The sequence below is a fragment of the Danio rerio genome, chromosome 4 (assembly GCF_052040795.2).
Source record: "Danio rerio strain M-AB ecotype USA chromosome 4, GRCz13ab, whole genome shotgun sequence".
NCBI classification, from domain to species: Eukaryota; Metazoa; Chordata; class Actinopteri; order Cypriniformes; family Danionidae; genus Danio; species Danio rerio.
Genome location: NC_141024.2, coordinates 60220474 through 60247500, shown reverse-complemented (window position 1 = coordinate 60247500; position 27027 = coordinate 60220474). Strand labels below are relative to the sequence as shown.

Genomic DNA, 27027 nt, shown 5'->3' with positions numbered 1-27027 from the left:
TCTGCAGTTATCATTGATCTATTTAATGTCTCCTACATGACATGAAGTCCAAACTATTGTGTTGTACTGATGTCTACACCTACAAAAACCATAAACCCAACCTCAAAGTAACCTGTCGTGTTTTAGCAACATCCACACCAACCATAAGCTTAAAACCCCCTCTCACGGTAAACTTTAGTGTACTGTAAAGGTCTGCGCCGACCACAACCCAAACCTTGCCTACTTGTAAGTTACTGTTGTGGAGCCCAGATAGCTCAGTCGGTAGAGCATCAGACTTTTAATCTGAGGGTCCAGGGTTCAAGTCCCTGTTCAGGTGTGTGACGCTCATTTTGTGGAGCCACAGCTTTTGCCGTTGAGCTATCGCTTGATGAAAGTTTCATCTGGATGCACAATATGTGTACTAGGCATAAAGAAATGGCAGTACAGGCAGTCTTGTAGTCGTGGCCGAGTGGTTAAGGCGATAGACTAGAAATCCATTGGGGTCTCCCCGCGCAGGTTCGAATCCTGCCGACTACGTCCTCACCCTTTTTAAAATTGCAGCAGTCGTCAATTGTTTGCATTTCCATTGTTTCTTGGGAAAAGCGTTGTGCTGGTAGGGGGAGAAAAACAACAGAGTGTTCTCACTGAAGAGAAAGGGGCTTATCACAGGGAGGAACATACCACACATAGGTCACAAGGGCTATTTCATAGCTCGCCGTGATCGTATAGTGGTTAGTACTCTGCGTTGTGGCCGCAGCAACCCCGGTTCGAATCCAGATCACGGCAGGTTTTTCAAGGTGACATTGGTGTCGCACTCTGTGTTGCCATCCGTTATCTCCATCCGTCTTTTAGTGCAGGCTGTGCTAATGGCACGTCCTGAATGTTTACGTTTCCTAAAGTGTGGAAGACTAGGGATATGATATATATATGATATAAGAGAAATAGGATCTTTGATGCCAGCATGCTGTGTAGATAAGTACTGATCAAGTCACGCTTCTAAGGCATGGTAGGAATCTTTTCAATTGTTGAGTGTCCATTCATTGCCACAACAGCAGAAAGACATTCTGCAGTTATCATTGATCTATTTAATGTCTCCTACATGACATGAAGTCCAAACTATTGTGTTGTACTGATGTCTACACCTACAAAAACCATAAACCCAACCTCAAAGTAACCTGTCGTGTTTTAGCAACATCCACACCAACCATAAGCTTAAAACCCCATCTCACGGTAAACTTTAGTGTACTGTAAAGGTCTGCGCCGACCACAACCCAAACCTTGCCTACTTGAAAATTACTGTTGTGGAGCCCGGATAGCTCAGTCGGTAGAGCATCAGACTTTTAATCTGAGGGTCCAGGGTTCAAGTCCCTGTTCGGGCGTATGACGCTCATTTTGTGGAGCCACAGCTTTTGCCGTTGAGCTATCGCTTGATGAAAGTTTCATCTGGATGCACAATATGTGTACTAGGCATAAAGAAATGGCAGTACAGGCAGTGTTGTAGTCGTGGCCGAGTGGTTAAGGCGATGGACTAGAAATCCATTGGGGTCTCCCTGCACAGGTTCAAATCCTGCCGACTACGTCCTCCCCCTTTTTAAAATTGCAGCAGTCGTCAATTGTTTGCATTTCCATTGTTTCTTGGGAAAAGCGTTGTGCTGGTAGGAGGAGAAAAACAACAGAGTGTTCTCACTGAAGAGAAAGGGGCTTATCACAGGGAGGAACATACCACACATAGGTCACAACGGCTGTTTCGTAGCCGTAGTCTCGTAGCTTGCCGTGATTGTATAGTGGTTAGAACTTTGCGTTGTGGCCGCAGCATCCCCGGGTTGAACGGGGTCATGTCGTGAATTCGACTTTTCATCAATTAGAAATGATCAGACCGGAGGTTTTGAATATCAGAAAATAGACTTTATTCTCTATAATAAAGCCGAGAAAGAGCAGAGCAGGCCCCAGAGCATTCTGAAGTCTCTCCGGGACACCTTCTAAAGTATCTGTGTTCTCCATAATCTTTATACAGGTAATTATGACACACCCCTTTGTGTCTCTTTTTAACGCTTGACCACTTTTGAATAGGTTTTCTAGTCTAAGGGGTCCTGCTATTCTTGGCTCTCAGCCCACCAGCTCATGTCAACAGAGATGTTACAGGTCTATGTCAGCAAAGTATAGATACAACTTATGCAAAGGAACTAAGTGTTTACATACATCGTTATGATAGGATAATAACTTGATAATATGTTACTCATTCTAACTTCTGACACATATAGCTTCATACAAGTATTTAACATATATAATCAGTGCTTTACATATTCAGTTATTCTACACAATCAGCCATTCAGTAATAGCCTTCTCCTAGTGTTGCTTCTGTGCAGGCATACTCATATTACACAGTATTTTTAACACACGCTGGCATGTTTGCTGCAAACACTACATACATTTTGAGAAGAGAAAATTAACTGCTTTACACTTAGAAAATACTACACACTGAGAGAATAGAAATCTTCTTCAATCCCTCCTCTTAAGACTTTAGTCTTAATATTATTGTCTTTTAACCCAAAGTGCAATTTCAGAATCCAGTTCTCTTAATTACCTCTATCTAGTGACTGATATAAGCCACATAGCTGTTATCAATTGACTAGATTATGCCAATGTACTGTGACAGAAGTCCAGGCAAACATCTCCCCTCTCTTTTGATTTGAAGGAAGTAAAAGACTGTACTCTGTTTTTTCTCTTAACACATGACAACAATGTTTTAAGCATAAGTATTCAGTTGGTTCAGTGCTAGCTGCTAGTTTTCACACTCATGTAGAATATACTGAAGTGATATTATATATAGGTACCATAAAAGCAATATGCAAAGAAATTCAATATACAAACATAAAAAGCATCAAATGTTGATCTTGATTTTTGGTCATCCTTGTTTCTCTTCTTCTAAGCTATCAGCATCTTCACTTGACTTTAATAGATGTTAATGGAGATGTGTGGTTAAGAGTCTGAGTTTTGAAATCTGCAGTTGTGCATTCATCATCCCTTGACTTGTGGCACTGCTGTATGTGGTATTCAGGCATATTATCAGAATCACTTTTTACTTTGTTCTGATTAACTTCTCCTTCCACACGTTGCACTTAGTAGTTAAGAGCTTTGGAATATTCAGGCTCCTCTGTTTCCGGTCAGCTTTCCCTTGCTGGAGTTTTTTCCTTTCGCTCCTTTGAGGCATTGGTACCCCATTAATGGCATCCACTTTGAAAGCTGTTGGATTTGCCCTCATCCAGATATGGTCCTTTTCTCCTGAGCTCTCCAGAGCATCCTCAGATAGACTCGATCAGCTGGACTAATTGGACCTTGTATCACTGCTCTCTCACATGGCTCCTTTCTGGTTTCCTGCACAGATATCGCTTTGCACATGGCAATTAATTGTTTCTTCATGGGGGGCGCCACTGAGCGATGACGGAGTAAGACGTGTGTTTAAGAGCTCCCTTAGCCAAATCCGTTAAAAAATACTTACAAGGACCAATAATTTTGTAATTTCTATCTTTTCAGAACGCATTTACTTTTAAAACAATTAGACTTCAAGTTCGACTGGATATCTCAACATGAGCAAACAAAAACCTAAGAAACTGAAATCGACGCAACTAGGCCTCGACCAACCACTGACCTTGCCTGACACACAGCCCAACGAATCCAGCGGTGATGAGGAGGATCCTCCTAACCGAGCTCTATTAGCAGCCATCACAGCACTCAGAGGTGAAATGACTAAGATAAAAGATGACATCTGTGAGAAATTGGAAAGACGCATTGAGCGGGTGTCTAAAGATCTGAGAGCGGAGATTGTTACGATCAACAACATCACTCAAGAGTCTATTACTAATCTTGAAACAAAATCTCAAACGCTACAGGCTAAAGTCACTGACATAGAAGAAGCCGCCACTGCGCACTCAGATAGCATTAGCCAACTTGAACAACAAGTGGCTAATCTCAGTAACGAAGTTCTCAGTCTTAAACAAAAGAATGAAGACTTAGAAGGAAGATCCCGCAGAAACAATATCAGAATTACAGGTATACGAGAGGCCTCGGAGACGACGAAACCGAGGGACTTTATTGCCAATCTGCTGAAAGATGTACTCTCGTTGGACGAACCCCCGCTTATTGACAGAGCCCACAGGACCCTTCGCCAGCGTCCGAACCCCTCTGATCCACCGCGCCCATTCGTAATACGCCTCCATTACTATCACGTCCTGGAAGACATCCTCCGCAAAGCTGCCGCTTTGAAAAACCTTCAATATCAAGGTAAACCCATTAGCATCTTCCCCGACTACCCACCGTCAGTGGCAAAGCGAAGGGCGCAATTCAACAAAGCCAGGCAACTATTGCGCAATCAACCCGGCGTCAGATATGGCTTACTTTACCCAGCGAGACTACTAGTGACCCACAATGGCTCACAATCATCCTTCACAGATCCGCAAAAAGCCGAGGAATATGCTGCGCAGCTCACAACAACTCCATCGGGATCAACTGAAAGAAGTTAAAAGACTGATAATACATCAGATATCATACTTAGGCAAGGATTCTTACCAAATGCGGTAAGATAACATAACAAGAAATATAGGTTGAGAGAGACATTTATATCAGACTCTTACTATCAGTATTCTACGAAGGTTTTCACAAGGTAATATCCTCATTTCTTCGATGATGTGCATCTCCACTGTCTCCTAAACGTTGTTCTGAAGATATCCAATAAGATGTATAAAAAATTACTCTCAAGCTATATATATTTTATTTTTAAATTGATCCTACAATTATTTTGTTCTGTGCTATAAACGGTCATGATTCTATAATTTGGCTTGGGGAGCTTCCCCCAAAAGAAGTAACAGTCTTAGTAAGTTAGGTTACTCATACAGGGAAGGTTTTTATTTATTTAATTTTTTTTATTTATTTTTTTTTATTCTTGTTCTTCTAGTTCTTTCCCGCGAACGATTTCCCTACGGCTACATTAGGTTAGCCTAAGATAGTTATGTTCATGTTGTTCACTTATTTGTTGTTCACTGTGTTTATGCTCACGAATATGCAGAATTACAATTCTTGTGCAGCAATAGAAACAAGTTTTATTCAATACAATTCAGATAGATACTTGATCCCCTATCTCATTCAGAAGCCAACTTTCCCACTTATTATATATGACGAACGCATTGAATATTAAAAGGGGACTGACATTTACAAGCTGGAATATACGTGGCGCAAACAACCCGGTAAAGAGAGGTAAAGTCTTGAATCACTTAAAATCATTACACTCAGACATAACCTTTTTGCAAGAGACATATTTAAAAAACAATTGCCATAATAGATTGAAAGCAAAATGGGTAAAAGAGATATATCACACATCTTTCTCCACAAAAGCAAGAGGAGCAGCCATTATAATAAAGAAAGGCATACCCTTTATTCATAATTCCACTATAGCAGATAAAGATGGTCGTTACATCATTGTCTCGGGAGAGATATACAACATATCTCTAACCCTCGTCAATATATATGCTCCTAATATGGATAACCCTGCATTTTTTAAGAAAGTCTTCAGTTTGCTTCCCAATCTATCGCAGACTATGCTAATAATAGGAGGAGATTTTAACACACCTTTAGACCCATTTCTTGATAGATCAACATCTCGTAAAATTCCCCAAAATAATTCAAGTGTTCTTATAAACTCATTCATTAAAAGCATGAACTTAATAGATCTATGGCGTTTTACCAACCCATCTGGCAGAGATTATTCCTTTTTTTTCGGCAGTTCATAACTCTTATAGTAGAATCGATTATTTCCTAATTGACGCTCGACTAGTCCCATTCACAACTAATGTGAAATATCATACCATATCAATTTCAGACCACTGCCCAATAACATTCAATTTACATCTGGAAGGTATGGACCCACCCAGTAGATCCTGGAGATTAAACCCTTATTTACTGACAGACAAGGAGTTTTGTAAATTCATTGAAGCTCAAATAAAACTATATTTTGAAACGAATGATACCCCAGAAGTCACACCATGCACTTTATGGGAGGCTTTCAAAGCCTATTTAAGAGGATGTGTAATCTCATATGAAGCTGCCAAAAAGAAAAAAGAAGTAAATCAATGTAAACATCTTGAAGAACAGATACAACAATTAGACCGACAGAATGCTTTAAACCCCACTCCCAAATTACATAGAGAAATAACTAACCTGAAATATCAACTCAATCAGCTTCTATCCGGGAAAATTTCATCAGCTTTTTTATTCATTAAGCAAAAACATTTTGAATTTGGAGAAAAGCCTCACAAATTATTAGCTCGCCAACTTAAAAAAAAATAGAAGCAGATCGAACTATTCATAGGATTAGAGATGACAGGGGACATATATTACTTAAACCAAAGGAGATAAACACGCGTTTCTTACAATTTTACTCTGACTTCTATACTTCAAAATGTAACAGCGACCACAATACTATGAATAAATTTCTAGACGAATGTAACTTAGCAAAAATCTCACAAGAAGACTTGGAAATGCTTAATACAGATATTCAAGCCACAGAAATACAAAAGGCAATAGCCTCCCTTAAAAGCGGAAAATCACCTGGCCCTGATGGTATGCCGGTCGAACTTTATAAAAAATTTAGTAATATCCTTATACCATTTCTCCACAGAATGTACAACCAAGCCCAACTAGACAGCACCCTGCCACCAACATTAACTCAAGCTACAATCACTGTTATCCATAAAAAGGGAAAAGATGAGCTAAACGTTGGCTCATATCGTCCAATTTCCCTATTAAACATAGATTATAAAATATATGCAAAAATCCTGGCCAATAGACTAACCCCTTTAATGAATACAATAGTTCACAGCGATCAAACTGGCTTTATATCAAATAGATCCTCATCGTCTAATTTACGACGTCTGTTTGATATCTTATACACTGACAGGAAAACTCACAACGATCTAGCCATATTGACTCTCGACGCTGAGAAGGCATTTGATCAGATAGAGTGGGAATATCTGTTTGAAGTACTTAAACGACTTAATTTAGGTGAAAGGTTCATTAAATGGATAAGACTTTTATACACAAACCCCAAAGCTCAAATTCATACAAACCGCAATTTGTCTTCCTCATTTCATCTGTTCAGAGGAACACGACAAGGATGCCCCCTGTCAGCTCTAATTTTCGCTCTGGCTATTGAACCACTTGCACAAAGTATACGTTTAGACCCCCAAATATATGGTTATCAGACAAAGACCACAACAAATAAAATTTCGCTATATGCAGATGATATTTTGTTGTATGTGACCAAACCTCTCCTCTCTATACCATCCATTCTTGAAAAAATTGAAATGTTTGGGAAATTCTCAGGATACCAGATAAATTGGACAAAGAGTTCACTAATGCCAGTTCATGACATTCCTCAAACAACGTTAACAAGGTTCCCCTTTAAGGTTACCAATGACAAATTCACATATCTGGGTATAGAGGTTACAAAGAAACTTTCCTCTCTCATGCAATCTAATTTTCCACCTCTATTGGAAAAACTTAAAAATAAAATTCAGTTTTGGAAAACCTTACCAATATCACTACTTGGGAGGATAAATGCAATCAAAATGATCTTTTTGCCTCAAGTACTTTACTTGTTCCAAAATATTCCGATTTTCTTAACAAAATCCTTTTTCAAGAAAATCGATTCAATTATTCAACCATTTCTATGGGATTATAAAACTCCAAGAATTAGCAAAAAACATTTAACCAAATCTAAAATGAACGGAGGTCTATCCCTTCCAAATTTCATGATGTATTATTGGGCGTGTGCTTTGAAAAATATTAACTCCTTTAACATCACTTCTAACACTCTCCCCATTTGGTTAGCTATTGAAATGGAAGACTGTGATCCATATTTACCTGCTGCCCTAGTACTTTCACCTTTACCACTTGACAAAACAAAGGACATTCAAAATCCGATCATACATAATTTGTTTCGTATATGGAGACAAATTAAATCACACTTTACCCACAAGACGCTGCCTCTTTCTTTACCAATAGCTAAAAATCCATCCTTTCCCCCTTCTAATTTAGATCTGACGTTTACTAATTGGAGGAAATTAGGATTATGTTGTATCCGTGACCTGTATATTGAGGGTAAATTTGCTTCCTTTGCACAATTGCAAACAAAGTTCAAATTACATAACAATAATTTCTTTAGATATCTACAGGTTAGAGATTACATTCAAAAATTAATGCCAGATTTCGATACACAACCACAATCTATGCTTGATGAATGTTGCACTATATCCCCATATAAAAATAAATTTATCTCTAATATATATAACAAATTACAAACAATATCCCCCCCCCTCATCCAATAAATACAAGGATAGCTGGGAGAAAGACATGGGTACCCATATTCCTGATGACATCTGGGAAGAATCTTTGGAACACATACACTCATGCTCCTATAATACGAGACATCGTCTTATACAATTCAAAATTATACATAGGCTTCACTTTTCAAAAGTAAAGATCCACAACATTTTCCCAAACGCTTTATCCAACTGTGATAAATGTCAGTCCCCTAATGCAACACTTTTCCATGCTTTTTTTTCTTGCCCGAAGGTCACAAACTACTGGTCTAATGTATTTAATGTATTGTCAAGAATTTTTAAGACTACACTATCACCTGATCCATTGTTGATTATTCTTGGCACATCAAAGCTATTTAGAAAATTTACTTCAGCTCAACAGCGGTTCATTTCCTACTCTCTTATAACTGCAAAAAAATTACTTTTGATGTCATGGAAAGGACCAACGATACCGACTGACAAAATGTGGCTTCGAGATCTCTCCAATACTTTACATTTAGAAAGAATTAGATATTTGGTGAAGGACAATCTCTCAGGTTTTTATAATATTTGGCAACCCTTCATAGACTTCTTACAATCAGTATCTGTATAAACACGCATTTTCTTCCATTTTATTTATATATAAACTCTTATTGTACTTCTTGCTACAAAATTGTATTCTACTTCCACACTGTTTGTCTTTTCTGCTTTGTTTTGTATGTATATTCAAACAAAAAATATTCGAGCCTTTTTTGTATTGTTGATTGAAATTGTATAATATATATATACGCTCAATAAAAAAAAAAAAAATTGTTTCTTCATAAAAGTCCCTACTATATTAGACATCTCTGCAAACCATTCCAAGAGGTTATGTGCAAGGTTATAGGTGAGATTATATGCAAGGTTTTATGCAAAGTTTCATGTGGTTTCTTGCAAGGGTCGACCCAATAGTAGTTCATGTGATGCAGTGTTAGATGCCTGTTTCTGTCAGTTTCCATGCCATCATTCACCAATGCACTTGTTAGCAAATTAATCCCATTAAGTTTATTATTTTTACATATTTCATTGAGCGTTGGCCTTGATGGATCATCTTCATCTCTTTCAGCCATTTCTGGTAATTGAGCATAATACAATTACTCTCTCTTTTGCTTTATTCACAATTTTTCATACTCCTTTAGATGTTTTTATTTATTGATCACTTATTAACTTAGATTTTAATTACTTTATGAATGCAAACCTTTTATGAACTTATTTCTGCTGATGTTTCAAATCCTTGGAAGTACTTCTTTCGTCACAAATGAATAACTGTTCCTGCTTCATAATTTGCTTCTGGTACCATCTCCAATCATCTACTCATCATAGTTTCTCAACTGTGCTTGTTTACAGAATAATTCTCTATCCAGTCAACACCAAAAACAGTCATCATATCTTACTGTTTGGAGCAATGGTCTCCAGTCAAGTCTTTTAATTGAACTAGATCTTTGTGAAGCTGTAGATAATTCAATCATCCACATATTGTGACAGTGTCCATCCTAAGATCTTCTCCCTAATTTTAACCCTTTATGCATTCTGGTGTATACAATATATGACAGTCATCAGCCTACACAAGTACAAACAAGTTTCTACCCTCCTCTGGTAGTTACCTAAAATAAACTCAATAGAAACCCAATACTTGAAATATTTACCATCCAAAAAAACAAATCTCCACATACAATATGAACTTCAGCTGGAAAATCTTCTCCTATTGATTACTCTTAAATCACATTATCAACATTAAGCCTCTTTTATCTGTCTTGATTAACCATTTATTTTAATTAGCAAATTAACTTCAATTAAACATTATTAGTTACTTATAATTTATTACTCCTTTAAATTTAAATGTCTAGGACAGATTGTATATTACAGTAAATGTTTCTATTAATGCTCGTATTTTTACACTTTTTGATAGAGTTTTATACCTATTTCAGCATCTAGTGTTTTTCTTTCTGGGCAGATCTACATCTGATTTAATTTTAACCCTGACTATGCTGGCTGATTTTATCTGCATCTCAGTCCTGTAATGACCATCATTTAGTTGGAACTTGACACTTTTTTCTTTTACTAATCGATTTTCTGAGCTATATATTAATTCCTTTTTGTCTTTGAGTTGTCTTCTTTTGGCTCATAATTATTTCCTGAGGCATTCCCCTCAAATTAGTTGTTCATACAATTTTGATGCATTTTTTTATCAGCTGACTAAAACTTACTGTATGTATTGTAAATTTCTGTTTGCTCTGTTTTAACTATAATTCCTTATTAATTCCTTATATTGTTTTCTTAAACACTTTTCTCTTTCATTTTTTCTTATAGCAATTTAGAACTGTTACTTTCTGACCTTATGTCCTATGAATTTTATTTCAACTTGTTATTTCAATCTTCTCTTTAACTATAAATAATTTTTCTAGATTTGAATCTCTTTCCAGTTTTCAATATCCAATCTTGATTTAGGCCATTCACAATAAGATTATGCTAAGATATTTTTTTTACTTAGTTTTAACTTAAATACTTAATTCCAATCTTATTTATTCTCCTATTTATTTATTGCCTTATCAAAAGCTTTTTCTTTTTCTTTAGTTAGTCTGCTGCATTGTAATTTATCCTTCTATGTTTAAGTACTTTTATGATTAAACCTATTAAAACTTAAACCTAAATTATTTAACATTCATCATAATATATCATTCAATATTTAAAGTTTTACCTTGAAATTACCTTATAACACTTTTTCTTACTTAAAAATTTGCATGATAATAATTTCTCTCAAATTGACAGGAGTCTGATTCGATACAAGAATGGGTAGCTACACTTTTGTTCTTAATTTTCCTTCTGTAATGCTTGAACTTAATTTAGACTATAGGAGCTACTTTGAGGTGGACTGTCAGACTATCCCCCCTCGCAACCTGAGACAACCAGCTCACAGATTGGTGCTTCTGTGGTGTCCTGACATTCCTTCATATCAGGGCACAGTTTTTCCCCCTCTCTCTTTGGGCTGGCTTCTGTCTTTGACTCAGCTGATGTAAAGTTCTGGTGGAGCGTTTTTTTTCTCTTTGATCAGTTCATCAGTCTCTTGTTAGTGTCTCTTTTGAATGTCTCTGAACAAATGTAGCTTTTTCAGTCCTCAGTAAATCCTGGGCATAAAGTTCATGTCACAAGTGTCCACAGCCATTTTGCTCTTTGTGTTTTTTCACACACCTTTCCATTTGCCAGTACACTCAGAGATATCTGGTAGGTACGAGACTTCAGTCCCCCAAAGTTCATCTCTATGTCCTCTTAATTAATATATATAGAATTTAGCTCATGACTTAATAAATCTTTTTTTTCTCTTTTTTTTTCTTCTTTCCCATTTTTTCCTTCATCAAATAAAGACTCCTTTTATCCAATTTGTTTTTATTAATTCATTAATTTATTTTTGTTTGCTGTTTAACAACTAATTTTTTCTAATTGTCAATAATTTTTATTATATGTAAATATGCTTAATTTTCCATTTGTGTAACGGGGAGACTGACACGGGGGATCCATTATGCAGTATTTATTAAGTCACACTTACTCACAGACAACACGCACGGATGTGCGAACATACAACATTCACAGCAATGAAGATTAGGGCTGGTGGTTGACAGACACAGAGTAATTTACCAGGCATGGGTAAGAGGCAGGCAGCGTGATTCAGAGTCCGTGTAACAGGCTTAGGTCGAGGGCAGGCAGCGAGTATCAGAGTCCGGGTAACAGGCTTTAAGTCATGGGCAGGCAAAAGTCAGAGCAGAGTCAGGAAACGGGCTGAAGTTGTAAACAGGAGATCAGGCACGATAGACCGCTCAGTAATGCTGGCCAGGGCTAAACAAGACTTCGCAAAGACTGAGTGTGAGAGAGCTGCTTATAAAGGGTACGTGGGTCATTAGCGGGATTCAGATCAGGTGTGCTGGATCAGAGTGGATGGATGATGTAATGCTTAGAAGTCCGGAGATGGTGGCCTCTGCTGGTCAGCCAGGGGAATGACTGGGACCGAGTCGGTGACAATTTGTTAAATGTCCTTATAATATATATATTTTTTTGGCTTCAGATTGTGCTTCACTTATTTTTATTAATTTATTCTAGTGCTTCCTCACTAGTTACATTAAATCTTACATTATGTAATTTCTCTAACATTTCTGTTTTTAATTCACCAGCACTACATGGTGCTAACATCTGATATAACTGTTCAAAATCCTTACTGCAATAGCTTAGAGTTCATAGTACTAATTTAACTCCACATGTTTGTTTACTTAAAGCATTTTTCCTATCAGAAATGCAATTTGTAATCCTCAATCACTTTTTAAGTACATAAAATATTAACTACAACATTTTTAAACTCACGCTATGATGTTCTTTAATGTCTCCTCAGTGTCTATGCTTTACATCTGAATCACTGCTTTTACTACAAATAGCTGTTGGTTCAGATGACAGCCTGTAGCTGACTTTAAGACAGATGACAAGTCAACTTAAGCCACAACAATTTTTTAGTGCACTTAAACATAATTTTATCTTTTAAAGCTAAATCTTGTTTTCTTCAAAATGTTACTGTTTTTTGTAATTTTTATCTTATCTGTTTAATATATATTTTTAAACATCTTCTCTTTTTATTCTATTAAACAATGTTTGGACTTCTTTTTTCTCCATTTTCCTATGCTTCTTTTCACTTTCAAAAATTAGCATTTTTGTCTCATAGATTTTCCTAATTCATTTTTCTTTAAACTTATTTTCCTTAAACATTTGATCATTAACTCTTCAATTAATCAATATTCATTAAAGTTTTTTCTTCTTATTCTTTATTTACTCAAATTATTAACTTATCTATTTTTTTCATACTGATTAATAAATTTATTTCCTGATCAATATAACTATTTATATCCATATGTAGTAATTTCTATGCTTCAGTTTTTTATTTCTTAATATTTATTAATATAGCTTCTAGTTGCGTTTTTTTATTACACAACTCTATTTATTAAATCTAATTCTATCATTGGTATTTCCTTATTTCATTTATCTTATTACATTACTTTATAATATTTCTATTTATTTAATACCTTATAATATATCTTGACTCTTTAGCTTCTATCTGTCCTGTGAAACTTTTGTTCTTAAAATAGACAGATTCTTACCACTCCTGAAGCAGACCTTCTTCCAGAATGTCGACATGTCAGGAATTTCAGTTCCCTCTTTGCCTAGTTCATACTTAAAACACTTCAAACACACAGAGATTATTCAGAAAAATGTTTAACTAGTATATTCTTCTTTTTATTCTGTGTCTTTCAAATGCAATATGTTGTCATTAATTTGCATATGCCGCGACACGATTGGCTCTCATCCATTCTGACAATAGAGAGCGAGAGCGGCGATTGGCTCCCGTCCATTCTCACAATAGAGAGCGAGTGCGGTGATTGGCTCTCGTCCTTTCTCACAATGGAGAGCAAGCGCAACGATTGGACGAGGAGAGAGGCTGAGACAGACGATCCTGATCCAGGTAGCGCCACAAGGACTTAGTGAAAGGTCACCTACAGTGGTAGAAACGCTGAACTTTGCTATATGAACCCAAATTAAAGTTTGCTGAAAGAGAGTCAAAAAGGTCACAGAAACACCCAAGCGTGGAGCTCGAACATAAGACCCAGAGATTAAGAGTCTCATGCTCTACCAACTAAACTAGCAGGGTTGTTGAGGACTTTGTTCAAGAGCTAGTTACCATTTACATCAATACCTTCCCTACCCATGACAATCTTCTGCTTAATCCTGATGTCATCTTGCAACGCTGGACGCTGGCCCAGGATCTACGCCCAAGTCACATGTTAGTAGTTGCAAGGCAGCAAAATGCTTAATTCGTCCCAGGGTGGGCTTGAACCACCAACCTTTCAGTTAACAGCCGAACGCGCTAAATGATTGCGCCACAGAGACTTAGTGGAAGGTCACCTACAGTGGCAGAAATGCTGAAATTTGTCTCTAAAGGTCTGCTATATGAACCGGAATGAAAGTTTGCTGAAAGAGAGACAAAAAGGTCACAGAAACACCCAACATGGGGCTCAAACCCACGACCCTGAGATTAAGAGTCTCATGCTCTACCGACTGAGCTAGCCAGGCTGGTGAGCACCTTGATCAAGAGCTAGACACCGTTTACATCTGTGGAAATATAAATTTCTAGCATCTAATTCCAAATGAACAATACTCTACGTATAACTGAAAAGTTATTTTCTTTGTTTTTTTTTAATTAAATCATTTCATTGACATGCCATATAGGAGGGACATTTAACCTTTGCCTTGCTGACTACAGACTTCATTTGTATGCTAAAGTGATGTAATTAATGGTTTCAAAGCATGGCTGTATCTATTGTATTCCCTGTCTCCAGAACATCATTTGCACATTGTTGTAATGATGTACTTATCTATTGATGAGATCAGCATGGCACCCAGACTTCATTTGCAACCATGGCACCCAGACTTCATTTGCATGCTTTGTTTGACTGTCCCCCATGACTGACCCCACCTACATGCTGTAACATGTATAAAATGTATTATGTTTTGCTGTGGAGTTGAGAGTTTGCTTTCGATGACGCCACAGCCACGCTGAGTTCCTCTTATTAAAAAGGATTCTGCTTTGAAGACAACCGAAAGATTCTCCCTGGTTTTTTGTGGGCTCTTAGAAGTTTACAACACATCAATAGCTTCCCTACCCATACAAATTTTCTGCTTAATCCTGATTTCATCTTGCAACGCTGGACAGAATATGGCCCAGGATCTATGCTGAGTGCACGTGTTAGCAGTTGCAAGGCAGCAAAATGTTTAACTTGTCGCTGGATGGGCTTGAACCACCAACATTTCAGTTAACAGCCGAACACGCTAACCAAATGCACCACAGAGACTTAATAAAAGGTCACCTACAGTGGCAGAAACGCTGAACTTTGTCTCTATAGGTCTTCTATATAAACTCGATTGAAATTTTGCTGAAAGAGAGACAAAAAGGTCACAAAAACGCCCAACGTGGGGCTCGAACCCACGACCCTGAGATTAAGAGTCTCATGCTCTACTGACTGAGCTAGCCAGGCTGGTGAGGACTTTGTTCACGAGCTAGTTACCGTTTACATCAATACCGTCCCTACCCATGAAAATTTTCTGCTTAATCCTGATGTCAACTTGCAACGCTGGACAGAATATGGCTCATGATCTATGCCCAGTGCACGTGTTAGCAGTTGCAAGCAAAATGCTTAACTCCTCCCTGGGTGGGCTTGAACCACCAACCTTTCAGTTAACAGCAGAACATACTACCCGATTGCGCCACAGAGACTTAGTGAAAGGTCTCCTACAGTGGGAGAAATGCTGAACTTTGTCCACCAGGTGGCTCTGTTGTGCGTAATTTTTACACATTTTTGTATCTAGTTAAGTTTGGTTTCTAGTGATAAAGAAATTTTCATTTTGTTGTAACTGTAGAGGAAAAAGGTGTTTTCCTATACATTTTAAATTGATAATTTCTCAAAGTGTAAAATTATAAGAGATTATGTGTGTAATTGTGTATAAATTGTCAAATTTACCAAATGTAATTACATAAATTATTAAGAAAATAATTCATTCGACCTCACAATGCTGCTCTGTATTGATGAGGGGGTCGAATGTGCAGTAAAGCCAGAAGACAACGTGTTTGTGTTAAATTGTCTTCTGCAGGACTAAATAAAGTGGAGGAAAGCAGCGCTTGGTATCATTTGAAGTTATTGAGTGAAAAGCAGATCAGTTACATATGGTAATACACAGGTCTGTGCTTATAAACATATTATGTACTGCTGTATGGTAACGTGTCATTTGTTTGTTTCGGTGGTCTTCATTTTAATGGTTTTTAATTTGTTTTTGATTCGGGGGTCTTTCTGGGGACGCGCTGCGACTACTAGCCCGACAGTGGAAACGCAACATAATTTTGGCCTCATTACTCATCTCCCGGGCGATTGGCCCGGCCCGATAAAAGCCCTGGCTCGCACTGGCCCGATAGTGGAAATGCGAATGTAACATTCTATACATTCTATAATGTATAGAATGTTACATGTTGGTTTCATTTGAGGATTGAACCCAGTTTCTTGGACTCAAAGCTGGGGCTTTTCCCAGCTTAGCTAACTCCTCAACATATGAACCCAAGAGCACAAAATTAAAAAGGGAACTTGAGGCGTTTAGTTTCAGAAACAAGAAACAACTGATCTTTATTTGAAAAATAGAATACAAAGTACAACAGAAATGATCGAAGCAGAGCTTCCAGTGAACAGGCAAAACAAATCTGACACAAGGGTAAAAAAACAACAACAACAATAAAAATAAAGTGTCACTTAGCTTCTCAAGAGAATCGGGCGAGCACTGGGCAGTAATGGCTCAAGACTGAACACACTAGCTTTTTACACACAAACTTTTATAGGGCAAAACACAGGTGTTGCTAATCTAGCTTGAGTGGTGGCACAATGTAGATGGGAAGAGGAGGAATACAGCTTAATTAACTTTTACATAGATGACTTTAATACATAAAATAAGTAAGCTGACCAAAACTCTTACGGGGAGAAGACTTTATCGAAGACAATGAATAGTGCAGTTCCTCAGCAGCGATGTTAACTCATTGGTAACTTAACCCAAAGTGAGACATTACTTTATAACAAAGGATGTAACCCTCAGAGATCAGCCTACTTCTTTGGTTGGGTCACAACTCTTGAGTTCCTGTAGGTCATTTGGTTCACACCTTTTCAGATGCAGATACTTGTTTGCATATGAAACAAGTCATACAATCTATCAACATATAGAGTTATTTTGGGTTCTTGCAGCCCTGCAGGTGTTCAAAGGATTTCATCTTCAGAAAACTTGATATGTATTCAAAATTTCACACTTGTCCTGGTAAGAAACTCTGGTTATTTATAGTGAGTCAGGTATCATCTGATTGGTAAATCATGTTTTAGCTAATGCAGGACCAGCCGTAGACAATCATAAGCATGTGATCCTCTCAAAAGTAGTATAAATAAATTTCACTTGAATGAACAGCCAAACTACATGAAAAAGCTGCTGTTTTGAATGTACCAGTGTTTGTGTGGACAAGGCCTCAATTTTGGGGACTCTGCTCTCTAATGTGAAGCTTTAGGTGAGTGCTGAGGCTTCTTTTACGTTTAAAGCCTTTTCCACACTCACTGCATCTAAAAGGGTCCTCTCCTGAGTTAATCTTCCTGATGTGTTTCCTGATGGATTCTTTGCGTGTGAGACTCTTTTCACACTGATCACATGTCAACACTATGGTTCCAGTGTGATTATCCATGAGGTTCTTGAGGCTAGCTTTGGTTGTGAAGCGCTTTCCACACTGAGCACATGCAAACGGCTTCTCTCCAGTGTGAGTTCTCATGTGGTGTTTGAGTGTGCTTTTATGTGGGAAAGTTTTCCCACACTCTGTGCATCTGTAAGGTTTCTCTCCAGTATGAATCCTCATGTGGTTGCCAAGACTTGTTTTTTGAATAAACCTTTTCCCACACTGTGTGCATGTGTGAGGTTTTTCTCCAGTGTGAATCCTCACGTGGATGTTAAGGTCATGTTTTTGAGAAAAATGTTTCCCACAGTGTGTGCAAATAAAACTTCTGTCTCCAGTGTGTGTTCTCATGTGGACTTCAAGGGTGCCATTTTGCTTAAAACTCTTTCCACACTGGATGCAAGAGTACGGCCTCTCCCCAGTGTGAATTCTCATGTGCGCCGCAAAGTTTCCTGATTGATAGAAGCTTTTTCCACACTGTTGGCATGTATACGGCCTCTCTCCAGTGTGAATTCTCATGTGCACTGCAAAGTTTCCTGGATGATAGAAGCTTTTTTTACACTGTTGGCATGTGTACGGCCTCTCTCCAGTGTGAATTCTCATGTGGGTTGTAAAGCCTTGTTTATAAGTAAAACTCTTTCCACACTGTTCGCAGGTGTAAGGCCTCTCCTTAGTATGAACTCTCATGTGAACATCAAGGTTTGCCTTTTGACTGAAACTCTTTCCACACTGTTTACAGCTGAAAGGCTTCTCTCCAGTGTGAATTCTCATGTGGTTTTCAAAGCCTTGTATGTGACCAAAACTCTTTCCACACTGTTCGCAGGTGTAAGGTTTCTCCCTAGTGTGAACATCAAGGTTTGACTTTTGACTAAAACTCTTTCTACTCTGTTTACTGCTGAAATTACACGCAGATTTGGATTTCCGAGGTCTTCCACGAGATGAAGTCTTTTTATTCAGTGTAGGTTTTTCATCAGTCATTATTTCTTGGAGTTTCTCTTCCATTTCATTCTGTTCATGAGCCTCTTCTTTCAACACCATCAGGTCTTAAAAAAAAAAAAAAAAAAAAAAAAAACATTGTTAACTTTAGTACGAAGACACAAAGTGACAAGCAAAAGATGGATGTTTCATCCAGATATTAAAATGACTTTACCATTTACTCTGCATCATGTGGTTTTAAACATTTCCTTTCTTATGGAACACAAAGAAAGCCAGCATTTTTTCACAATATCTTCTTTCGTGTTTAACAGAATCCAGAAACTCGTAAAGGTTTAAAACCACATGTAAAACATGAGAGTAAAATGGTATCCCTTTAAAGGGTTCCTTTTATGAACCTTTTTTTACAAGATGTAAAATAAGTCTTTGGTGTTCTCAGAATGTGTCTGAGGTTTTAGTTCAAAATCAGATTATATACCTTGAAGAAAATATAATTTTGGCGGTCAAAGGAAAACCAAGCTCTTTTTGTGCCTGTGGCTTTAAATGCAGATGATCAAATGCACTTGCTCTAGATTATTCATGTTGTGTTTCCTCATGTGCATCTTTCACTGGATTTAAACATTTGTAACTTGCTTGGAAGACCTGATTGAGACAAATACTGCATGTTCATAGCAAGTACACATAACTTGCACCTATATTTCAGAGTTTGCATTATTGTAGATGTTATATAACAAATGTTTCCCAGTACTGGGTTGCAGCTGGAAGGGCATTCACAGTTTAAAATAAATGCTGGAAAAGTTAGTTGTTCATTCCGCTGTTGCAACCCCTAATGAATAAAGGGACTAAGCCGAAGAAAAATGAATGAATGAGCACATGCAAATGCTTAATGCCACGTCTGCTGTAAACTGGAGTGATGATGAGATGGCAAGATGACATACTTTACTACTTGATTTCATTCATTTCAAAAGTTTACACTTAACGAGCCTGGGGCTTTCCTCCCATTTGCAAGACGAAAGGGGAGTTCTCGAGAACTCTTTTGTAGTAGCTAATGAACAGAAAGTGATTGCTCTTAAGAGATAACTACCGATTTGAATTAGTCAAGTAAATTAAGTTGCATGTTTTTAGACAGTGGAAGGAAACCCATGTGAGCACCGGGAGAATGTGTAAACTCTGCACAGAAACGTCAGCTGGCTTGATAAGGACTAGTAACCTTCTTGCTATGAGGCATCAGTGCTAACCACTGGGAAATCGTGCCACCCTTCTAGGAGAGGAGTAGGGGTGGAAGGGTGGATTCTTTGAAACGAAGATGGCTGTGACATGGAACTCAGGGTATTTATAGTGGTTTAGGAATCGTCTGATTGGTGAATCATAAATTGAGTAATGCGAAACCAGCTGCAAGCAATCATAAGCATGTGATCCTCGAAATTAGTTCATAAATAAACTTCACTTGTACTTGTCTTTGTTTTCTTTGCTTTTTGCATGTACTGATGCTTAGATGAAAACCTACATAAAGACATTTAGATAATACATTAAGATATTTTAAATACCCGACAAGATGCAGAAATGCCATCTAAAAAGGTTAACTACTGTTTGTCCAATCAGGGACAGTGACAACGTAAATATACAAATAATAATGTTAACCCGGGGGTTTGTGACCTACACACGGCTTTCAGAGTGCATCTGAGTTACAGAGAAGTGCAGAGGTTTTTTTCTCTTATACGACCTGTGGTATCAAACATTTCACTGTCATTAAACACACTGTCTTTCTCCCCAGCGTGTGTGTTTGTTTTTCCTCTGTCAGAAGCGCGTACACAAAAGGCAACTCCCATTTTTATTCAAACCCTGCCTATTTTACCTCCACCGACACTATCACCCAAACAGAGCGAGACACACCCACTTTCCTGACTTTTTCCAAACTAGAGGTATGCAAACATCCTGCTGAAACGGGGGGGTTTCATGGCCCTTTAAAGTTACTAGTGACTCGAATAAGCATGGATGGTTCAAGTAGCAGCTCCAGCGATGAAGAAATGATTATTGTTCACAGAGCAATTGATATCCACGTTGATATCGACTCTGGGCATCTTCTTCAATGTGTGCTTGCACTGACAGTTTTGAACTTTAGCGCCTCCAAGTGCTGTTTACTGTAACTTCAGCAGCTCCTTGCACGTGAACAAAAGTGCCAACCTGATTAGTGAAGGTTTTAACGGCGCGCATCAAATAAAAAAAAAAACTAGCATGAGGCATTTCTTTAAAAATTATGCTTTTACGCCTGGCGATTTGTGCGTGGTGTGCACAATCACATTGACGCCCTTTATATAGTCACAAGGTGTTAAATTTTGACAGAAAACGTGAGCAAAAAACATCTTGGTGTGCGCGGGCCTTTACACTGTTTTCAGCATCTAAAAATTTATTCTGTAAAAAAGTCTCAAGCAAAAAGATTCCAATGGTGGCGCCTGCTGGTACATGAAGAATATGATCAATACTGACGAACTTTACACTCAAATGTTTGCATATCATCAGCATGCTGTAATCCATTTCTTGAGCAGCAAAAGTCATTTTTAAACTTGTTTGTTGGCCAGTTGTAGTCAGTGCAATGCTAAACATTATTGTTCCACTATAATTTGTTTTGTCTCATGTCCTCCCACAACATCATCATATAATTTAGAATACTGTAGTTCAATGTTTTATTATAATAATATTTTTTTGTGTCTATCTTATCGAGCATATTTAAAATTAGGGCATCCACGTTTTCTGACATACTTTAAACCAGGGTTAAAATTTTTGACTCAAGAAGGGCTAAAGGCTAAGGAATTTTTTAAATACCCCAGATGCAAAAGGGTTTTATTTGCCCTATATATAATTATATTATATATAAAAAATAAATAAATACATTTAATAACACAATAATAAATTAATATAAAAATACAGTATTTTATATATTTCTTAGCAAAAAAATAAATTATATTGTGTAAAAACAAGCTTTACTTGTATCCATACACTTTTTCCAACATAAACTTTTTTTTAAATGTAAAAAATAAAAAAAATAAAATAAACAAATGTTTTAAATGTTTTTAAAACTATAATTAACTAAATCTATGCACAATAATCTGTCCAGGTCAATGTCCTCAGCAGTAAATACAAGGAGCACATTTAAACAAATATTATTGTAAGGAAAATAATTAAACCATTATGATAAATAGAGTTAAAATGACCTTTTTGAATAAAAAGTTTTATTGAGTTGAATTTGTTGGTGATTGTATGGGTTTTGGCCAGATTGGGTAGCAAAACATGAACAAAGGAAAATGAAGACTTGTTTATAAAAGACTTAAGACCTACAACACAATATTTCAGTAAATTTAAGACATTTTAAGACCCCACGAAAACCCTGTTTAAACACAATAGCCCTGGTAATTAGTTATTATAATAATGATTTAATTCTAACTCTAGCCAAAACTATCACTGTAATAGCAGATATCTTCTATGAGAATACTGTAGGTCAAATAGCGTCAGCTCAGTTAAACTTTTTTAATTGATTGTTTTTATTTATTTATTTTATATAGTACCAGTGCTCTAGGATGCTTTACAAACAGTAGGAGAACAAGAAAAGCAATAACCTTAAGAAGGTAGAGAAAATAGGAGACTAATAATACATAAAATAATGACAAAAAACATGAGAACAAGTAACAAGAAAGAAACTCATTCTGTGCTTTTGTGCATTTAAGAGAACTAGGCAGCACACTCAGGGCTGCGAGATGGATTTAGTATTCTTATTATTAAAATATATCTGAATGAGGATCAAATGACTGCGTCGGTCTTTGAGAATAAAAGTCAACCTGTTTGTTCCTGCAGATCTTCCTGTTTGACTGTGAATGTTTCTTCAATCTTCAGGTCTTCACTTTCTACTTTAATAAATGTCATCTTTATAACAGTGTGGAGATCAGTCGCTTCAGCAGGAGTTTTTCTCTGAGTTTGGACACTTTATCCTGTTTAAAATGAACAAAACAATGAACAGAAATAAGATAACTTCTCTTCAACACTTGCTTCAAATGAGCAGATTAAAGCTAGTACTTTATTTCTTATATATATTGATGTAAATTTAGAATGGACTAACATTAAATTAGACCTTCATTAAAACACTTATTACACACTGTTACATCTCTGTAACTTTTTTGAAACTTTATTCAGGTATGTTCTTAATCAACTTCTAAATGAACGAATGTGTGAATTGAAAACCAACTTTACCTCTATAACGTGTAGCACTTTTTTGCACAAGACAAATTTCCTCTCAGGCACAAAAAGTTTATCCTATCTTTATTCAAACAATAGATCTCATTACTGTGAGTGAAATAGTACTTAGTTGTATAAAATGTTAAAATAATATTGTCAACAAGGTACATAATTTAGCACTGAATAAAAAAAACCTTAATCAATCGGTTTATATAAGGGTAAACGCTTTAAAACAAACCTTTCTCCAGTTAAATCACGGCGCGGGGACAGCGCATGCTTATGACGTCACACACCACGCCAAAATAAAAGTCTTTTTTTGCCACTTACTGTTGCAGTCATGACTTATTGGCATTTCTCCCTCCACTTTCTGACATACACAGACACACGTATTTGGAGTTAATCAAATCCTCTACTCTATACATTTTAAGAAAATTTAAAAAACGTGTTTAATCACTAAGTCGAAGTGTTTAAAGCAAAAAATCTCAACGTTCTAAATGTATAACAAATAATCTGATGGGTGTTTTAAGCTGAAACTTTACAGACATAAAAGACTTATCTTAAATTATGAAAGGGAGGTAAAAAAGGTGTACTTCAAATAAAAACTATTCATTACTACTACATGTTTTAACTAGTCATTCATTATAATATATATTTTTTCTCTGCGTTTGGACACTTTATCCTGTAAAAATTAACAAAGCAATAAAAATGTCCTGTTTAAAATAAATAAAACAATGAACAGACACAATAACTTCTTTTCAACACTTGCTTCAACAGTTTCTTTATATGAGAGTAATTAACAAAAATAAATCAGGTAAGTGCGAGCAAGAAACAATAGCCACAAATAAGCTGATTAAAACTAGTAACATTATTCTATTTCTTATATATAGTGATGTATATTTAGAATAGAATGACATTATGCAATTTAAAAAATTAAACCTTTATTAAAACAATTAATTTACACTTTAATGCTGCTTTATTTAAACTTTAACAAATGTTGTTAATTATTTTGTTTGTTTTATTTATTTAATTGTCTGCTTACAGCAACGTTGTAGCACTCTTTTGCACAAGACAAGAATTTCTTCTCTGGGACAAATAAAGTTTATCCTATATTATTCAAACAATAGACCTTACTGTGAGTAAAATAATACTTTATTTGTATAAATGTTAAAATATTGTAAACAGCAGGTACATCTAGCATTAAATGAACAACCTGAAATTTTAATCAGTTGGATTACATCGGTGTAAAAGCTTTAAATCAAACCTTTCTCCAGTTGAATCACAGTGCGGGAGCGGCGCAGCTATATGACCACGCCAAAATAAAAGTCTTTTTTTTGTTTAGCTTATCCCCCTACTTACTCTTTGTCATGAATTATTGATACATTTTCCACTTTATACTTTATCTGCTCGCTGTTTTGTATTTAAGACCATCAATCTTTATGTTAATTGAAAAAAAAAAGCATTTACCCCCCAGATCTTCACCTTCAGGTAGGTTGATAGGAGGTTGCATTTTCTTTAAATGATTGCATTTCTTTATCCATAGCTTTAACTCATTCACTTGCATTCAACTGATGTTGCCACCTCTTTGTATGTTTGAATGGGGAAACATCAAATTCTCCCAAACTGCCTGCCAGGTTCCAACCTATATATGTATTAGGTTGAAACTTAACTAGGTTAACTTGGGTTGAAACTGGGCTACGGTCCATTTGTCAGGATAAAAACAATATTCATAACCAAATAAACAAACAAACAAAAAACTAAATAAAAAGTTGTAATGAAGCTTTTAAAAATGACTGAAGAACTTTAATTCAACGTTGAACAGTGCATCCACGCATGTTTAGATTTTACATTTTATAATGTTAGCATTCAGATATTATTTGAGTGTAAATTCAGAATGTGCAACTCACCTTTCCAGTCTTCAATGAATATGTGGGATGAGAAATGGCCTCAGTGGGCTTTTCTTTGTAGGTTGTTGTTGGTAATAATCCCAATGTAGGAATCAACAATCGTAGTTTGTCATACAAAGTTGATCTCTTTACTAAGCAAAATAAGCCAATGACGTTTCTGTTAGGAACCCAGAATATATAGATACAACCCTGCTGAGCTACAGGACCTGGAATGTGATTGGATAAGACTCAATTGCCCTCCATTAATGCTGGTATAAAGATGCAAATGAGCAGTGGAGAGCAGTGAAGACTCAAGACACATACAGTGGGGGATGGAAAGTCCAGCAGCTTTACAAACCAGTTTTACAGAGAATTAATGATGTATTGGGAAAATAAGTTGACTTTAGCCATCTTCATTTGATTTGTTGCTTTTGTTTTATTGACCTTATTCTAAAACGCGGAAGTGTGCCTGTTTTCGCGATTGTCTTAGAACTTCCGATTCAGTCGCATATGGGAGAAATGACTAGGAATAATAAACGGCAGAAAATGGCCAAACTACTTGCTCAACAAACAAATGTTTGCATGACTACACAGACCAAGAAGCATAATATAATGAGAAAATATTAAATTGCAACATCAAGCAGCGTAACGAGCAGTTGTTAACGTCAAAAAATGAATGGAAGTGAATGTGACCGGAAGTCGCGAGACAAAAAGATTCAAATGGCAGCACCCGCTCGACATCTGAGAATAAGGTGAATAGGACTATTGATGGAAGCTTATTTTTTAGTTTGGCTGCTGCATGTTGTTGATAATATTGACACACTTATGTTGAGGTATTTTGATTTGAAAGACATTTCAATTTATTTTTTCCCAAGCCTGGTTAAAAGGTAATGCAAGAGTTGTGTGTTGTTTTTGTAGAAGCTTCTCAGAGTTGCTTGGCTGAAGTCTTTGTGTAAAGATGCAAATGACCATTGAAGACTCAAGCCACACTGATGTCTCAATACATACAGCTACATTCACTTATATAATAGTCATGTAAGTCTTATATTATTATACAGTGATATATTATCATTTGTTTAAAGAAACAATTTCTGAACTTCACATTGAGGTTTTATTTGTCAAGTTTAGTCAATATATTGATATGAGCTAACTATTAGCATTTTTTTTGTCATTTATTTATCACTGAACTAGTTCTTTATGTGAGTTTAGAGTCCTTTATTTCTCTTAAAGCACATGCAGCTCTTTACTGGTTTCTGTAAGACAGTCAACACACTCTTAACAGGTCAATTATTTCTTTCCAAAAGTGTCTTCACATTTTAACAATCAAAATGTAACTTGTTTCTGTGCCAATTTTGTTTTCTTTCCTCCGTTTTTTAGTTGAACAGAACATGTGTGAGCAGCTCAGCTCAGCTCTCTCGAAAGCCTCTTATTCACCTGGTATGTAACAAAGATGTTTTTCCCTCTGATTATCACTTGTGTTTGTGCATACAAATATGCGTAGACATTCACAAGAGAATATAAAAGATACTCTTTGACAAAACCTTTTCCGTTTAACACAGTAAAGCCATCACATACTGTCCATTTTTGCTACTTTTGTCCTTTGTAGATAATTGTTTTTTACATTAATCACAAATGGATGAGACACACTGTAACTTCAAACTCATTTGTGTTAATTCCAGGTGCTGTGAAATGTTGTTGTAACATCATTACAGGACCAAAACAGAACGTCCTCCTAAAGTCTTATTCGAAACGTTATTATATGACTAAAGGAGGACTATGTAGATACGTTCTGTTAATGTTAAAAAAGTTCTCTTTGTAACGTTATTAAGTGACCATTGCAGGACCAAAACAGAACGTCCTCCTTAAGTCATATTCATAACGTTATTATATGACTAAAAAAAGACCATGTGAAAACGTTCTGTAAATGTTAGAAAGGTTCTCTTTGTATCGTTATTATGTGACCATAGAATGGCCAAAACAGAATGTCCTCCTTAAGTCATACTGGTAACGTTATTTTATGACTAAAAGAGAACGTTTTAAGAACGTCCCTAATGTTCTGTAAAGGTTCTGGATTTTTATTACCTTTAGGGAACTTTCAGGGAACGTTGTGCAAGGTCGCGCGAACGTCGCCTCCTACCTGGCAATATCATCACAAGTATCAGTGCTATCAGTTTTTGTATTTCTATTTGTTGTAATGGCCTGTTGTTATTGCAATAAAAATAAATAAATAAATAAATAAATAAATAAATAAATAAAGCAGTGCAATGTGGCTGTATATCAGCAGTGGTGGAATGCGTGTTATAGTGTACACTAGGCACTCGAGAACGATTGTCCCTCT

General features: G+C 36.5%; 4 protein-coding genes and 2 non-coding genes across 11 annotated transcripts in view; 2 read left to right on the top strand and 4 right to left on the bottom strand.

Annotated features, from left to right (window-relative positions):
- LOC141381800 (uncharacterized) overlaps positions 1-27027 on the bottom strand; it is an 887475-nt gene that overhangs the window by 386340 nt on the left and 474108 nt on the right. The gene's annotated exons all lie outside the window — the stretch shown is intronic.
- LOC137491443 (uncharacterized) overlaps positions 1-27027 on the bottom strand; it is a 180319-nt gene that overhangs the window by 39930 nt on the left and 113362 nt on the right. The gene's annotated exons all lie outside the window — the stretch shown is intronic.
- The window catches only part of LOC137489694 (uncharacterized), a 247946-nt gene that overhangs the window by 184184 nt on the left and 36735 nt on the right, over positions 1-27027 (bottom strand). The window lies entirely within an intron of this gene.
- On the top strand, positions 435-516 carry trnas-aga (transfer RNA serine (anticodon AGA)). The gene has a single exon. It is a non-coding gene; the product is annotated as a tRNA-Ser (tRNA).
- Positions 1286-1358, top strand: trnak-uuu (transfer RNA lysine (anticodon UUU)). The gene has a single exon. It is a non-coding gene; the product is annotated as a tRNA-Lys (tRNA).
- On the bottom strand, positions 16548-24860 carry LOC100331219 (uncharacterized). Of its 6 annotated transcripts, none has more exons than XM_088650418.1 (4): positions 24711-24860; positions 22413-22562; positions 18554-18689; positions 16548-18484 (listed from the first exon to the last, which is right to left on the bottom strand). In XM_088650418.1, the coding sequence occupies exons 2-4, from the start codon at positions 22495-22497 to the stop codon at positions 17452-17454; spliced, it is 1254 nt and encodes a 417-aa protein (XP_088506544.1). In that variant the 5' UTR covers positions 22498-22562; positions 24711-24860; the 3' UTR covers positions 16548-17451. The 6 variants fall into 6 exon arrangements, with proteins under 6 accessions (XP_088506544.1, XP_087106241.1, XP_087106238.1 ...); XM_087250115.2 differs by lacking the exon at positions 24711-24860 and adding exons at positions 22822-22888; positions 23045-23072 and having other exon boundaries at positions 16548-18689; XM_087250112.1 differs by having other exon boundaries at positions 16548-18689.

What these genes read in the sequence shown, in the direction of transcription:
- LOC100331219 (XM_087250112.1), bottom strand. Translation starts at nt 22,497, where the DNA reads ATGACATTTATTAAAGTAGAAAGTGAAGACCTGAAGATTGAAGAAACA. An exon ending in AGATCTGCAGGAACAAACAG is followed by an intron (nt 18,690 to 22,412) that starts GTTGACTTTTAT and finishes TTTTTTTTTAAG; the next exon opens with ACCTGATGGTGTTGAAAGAA.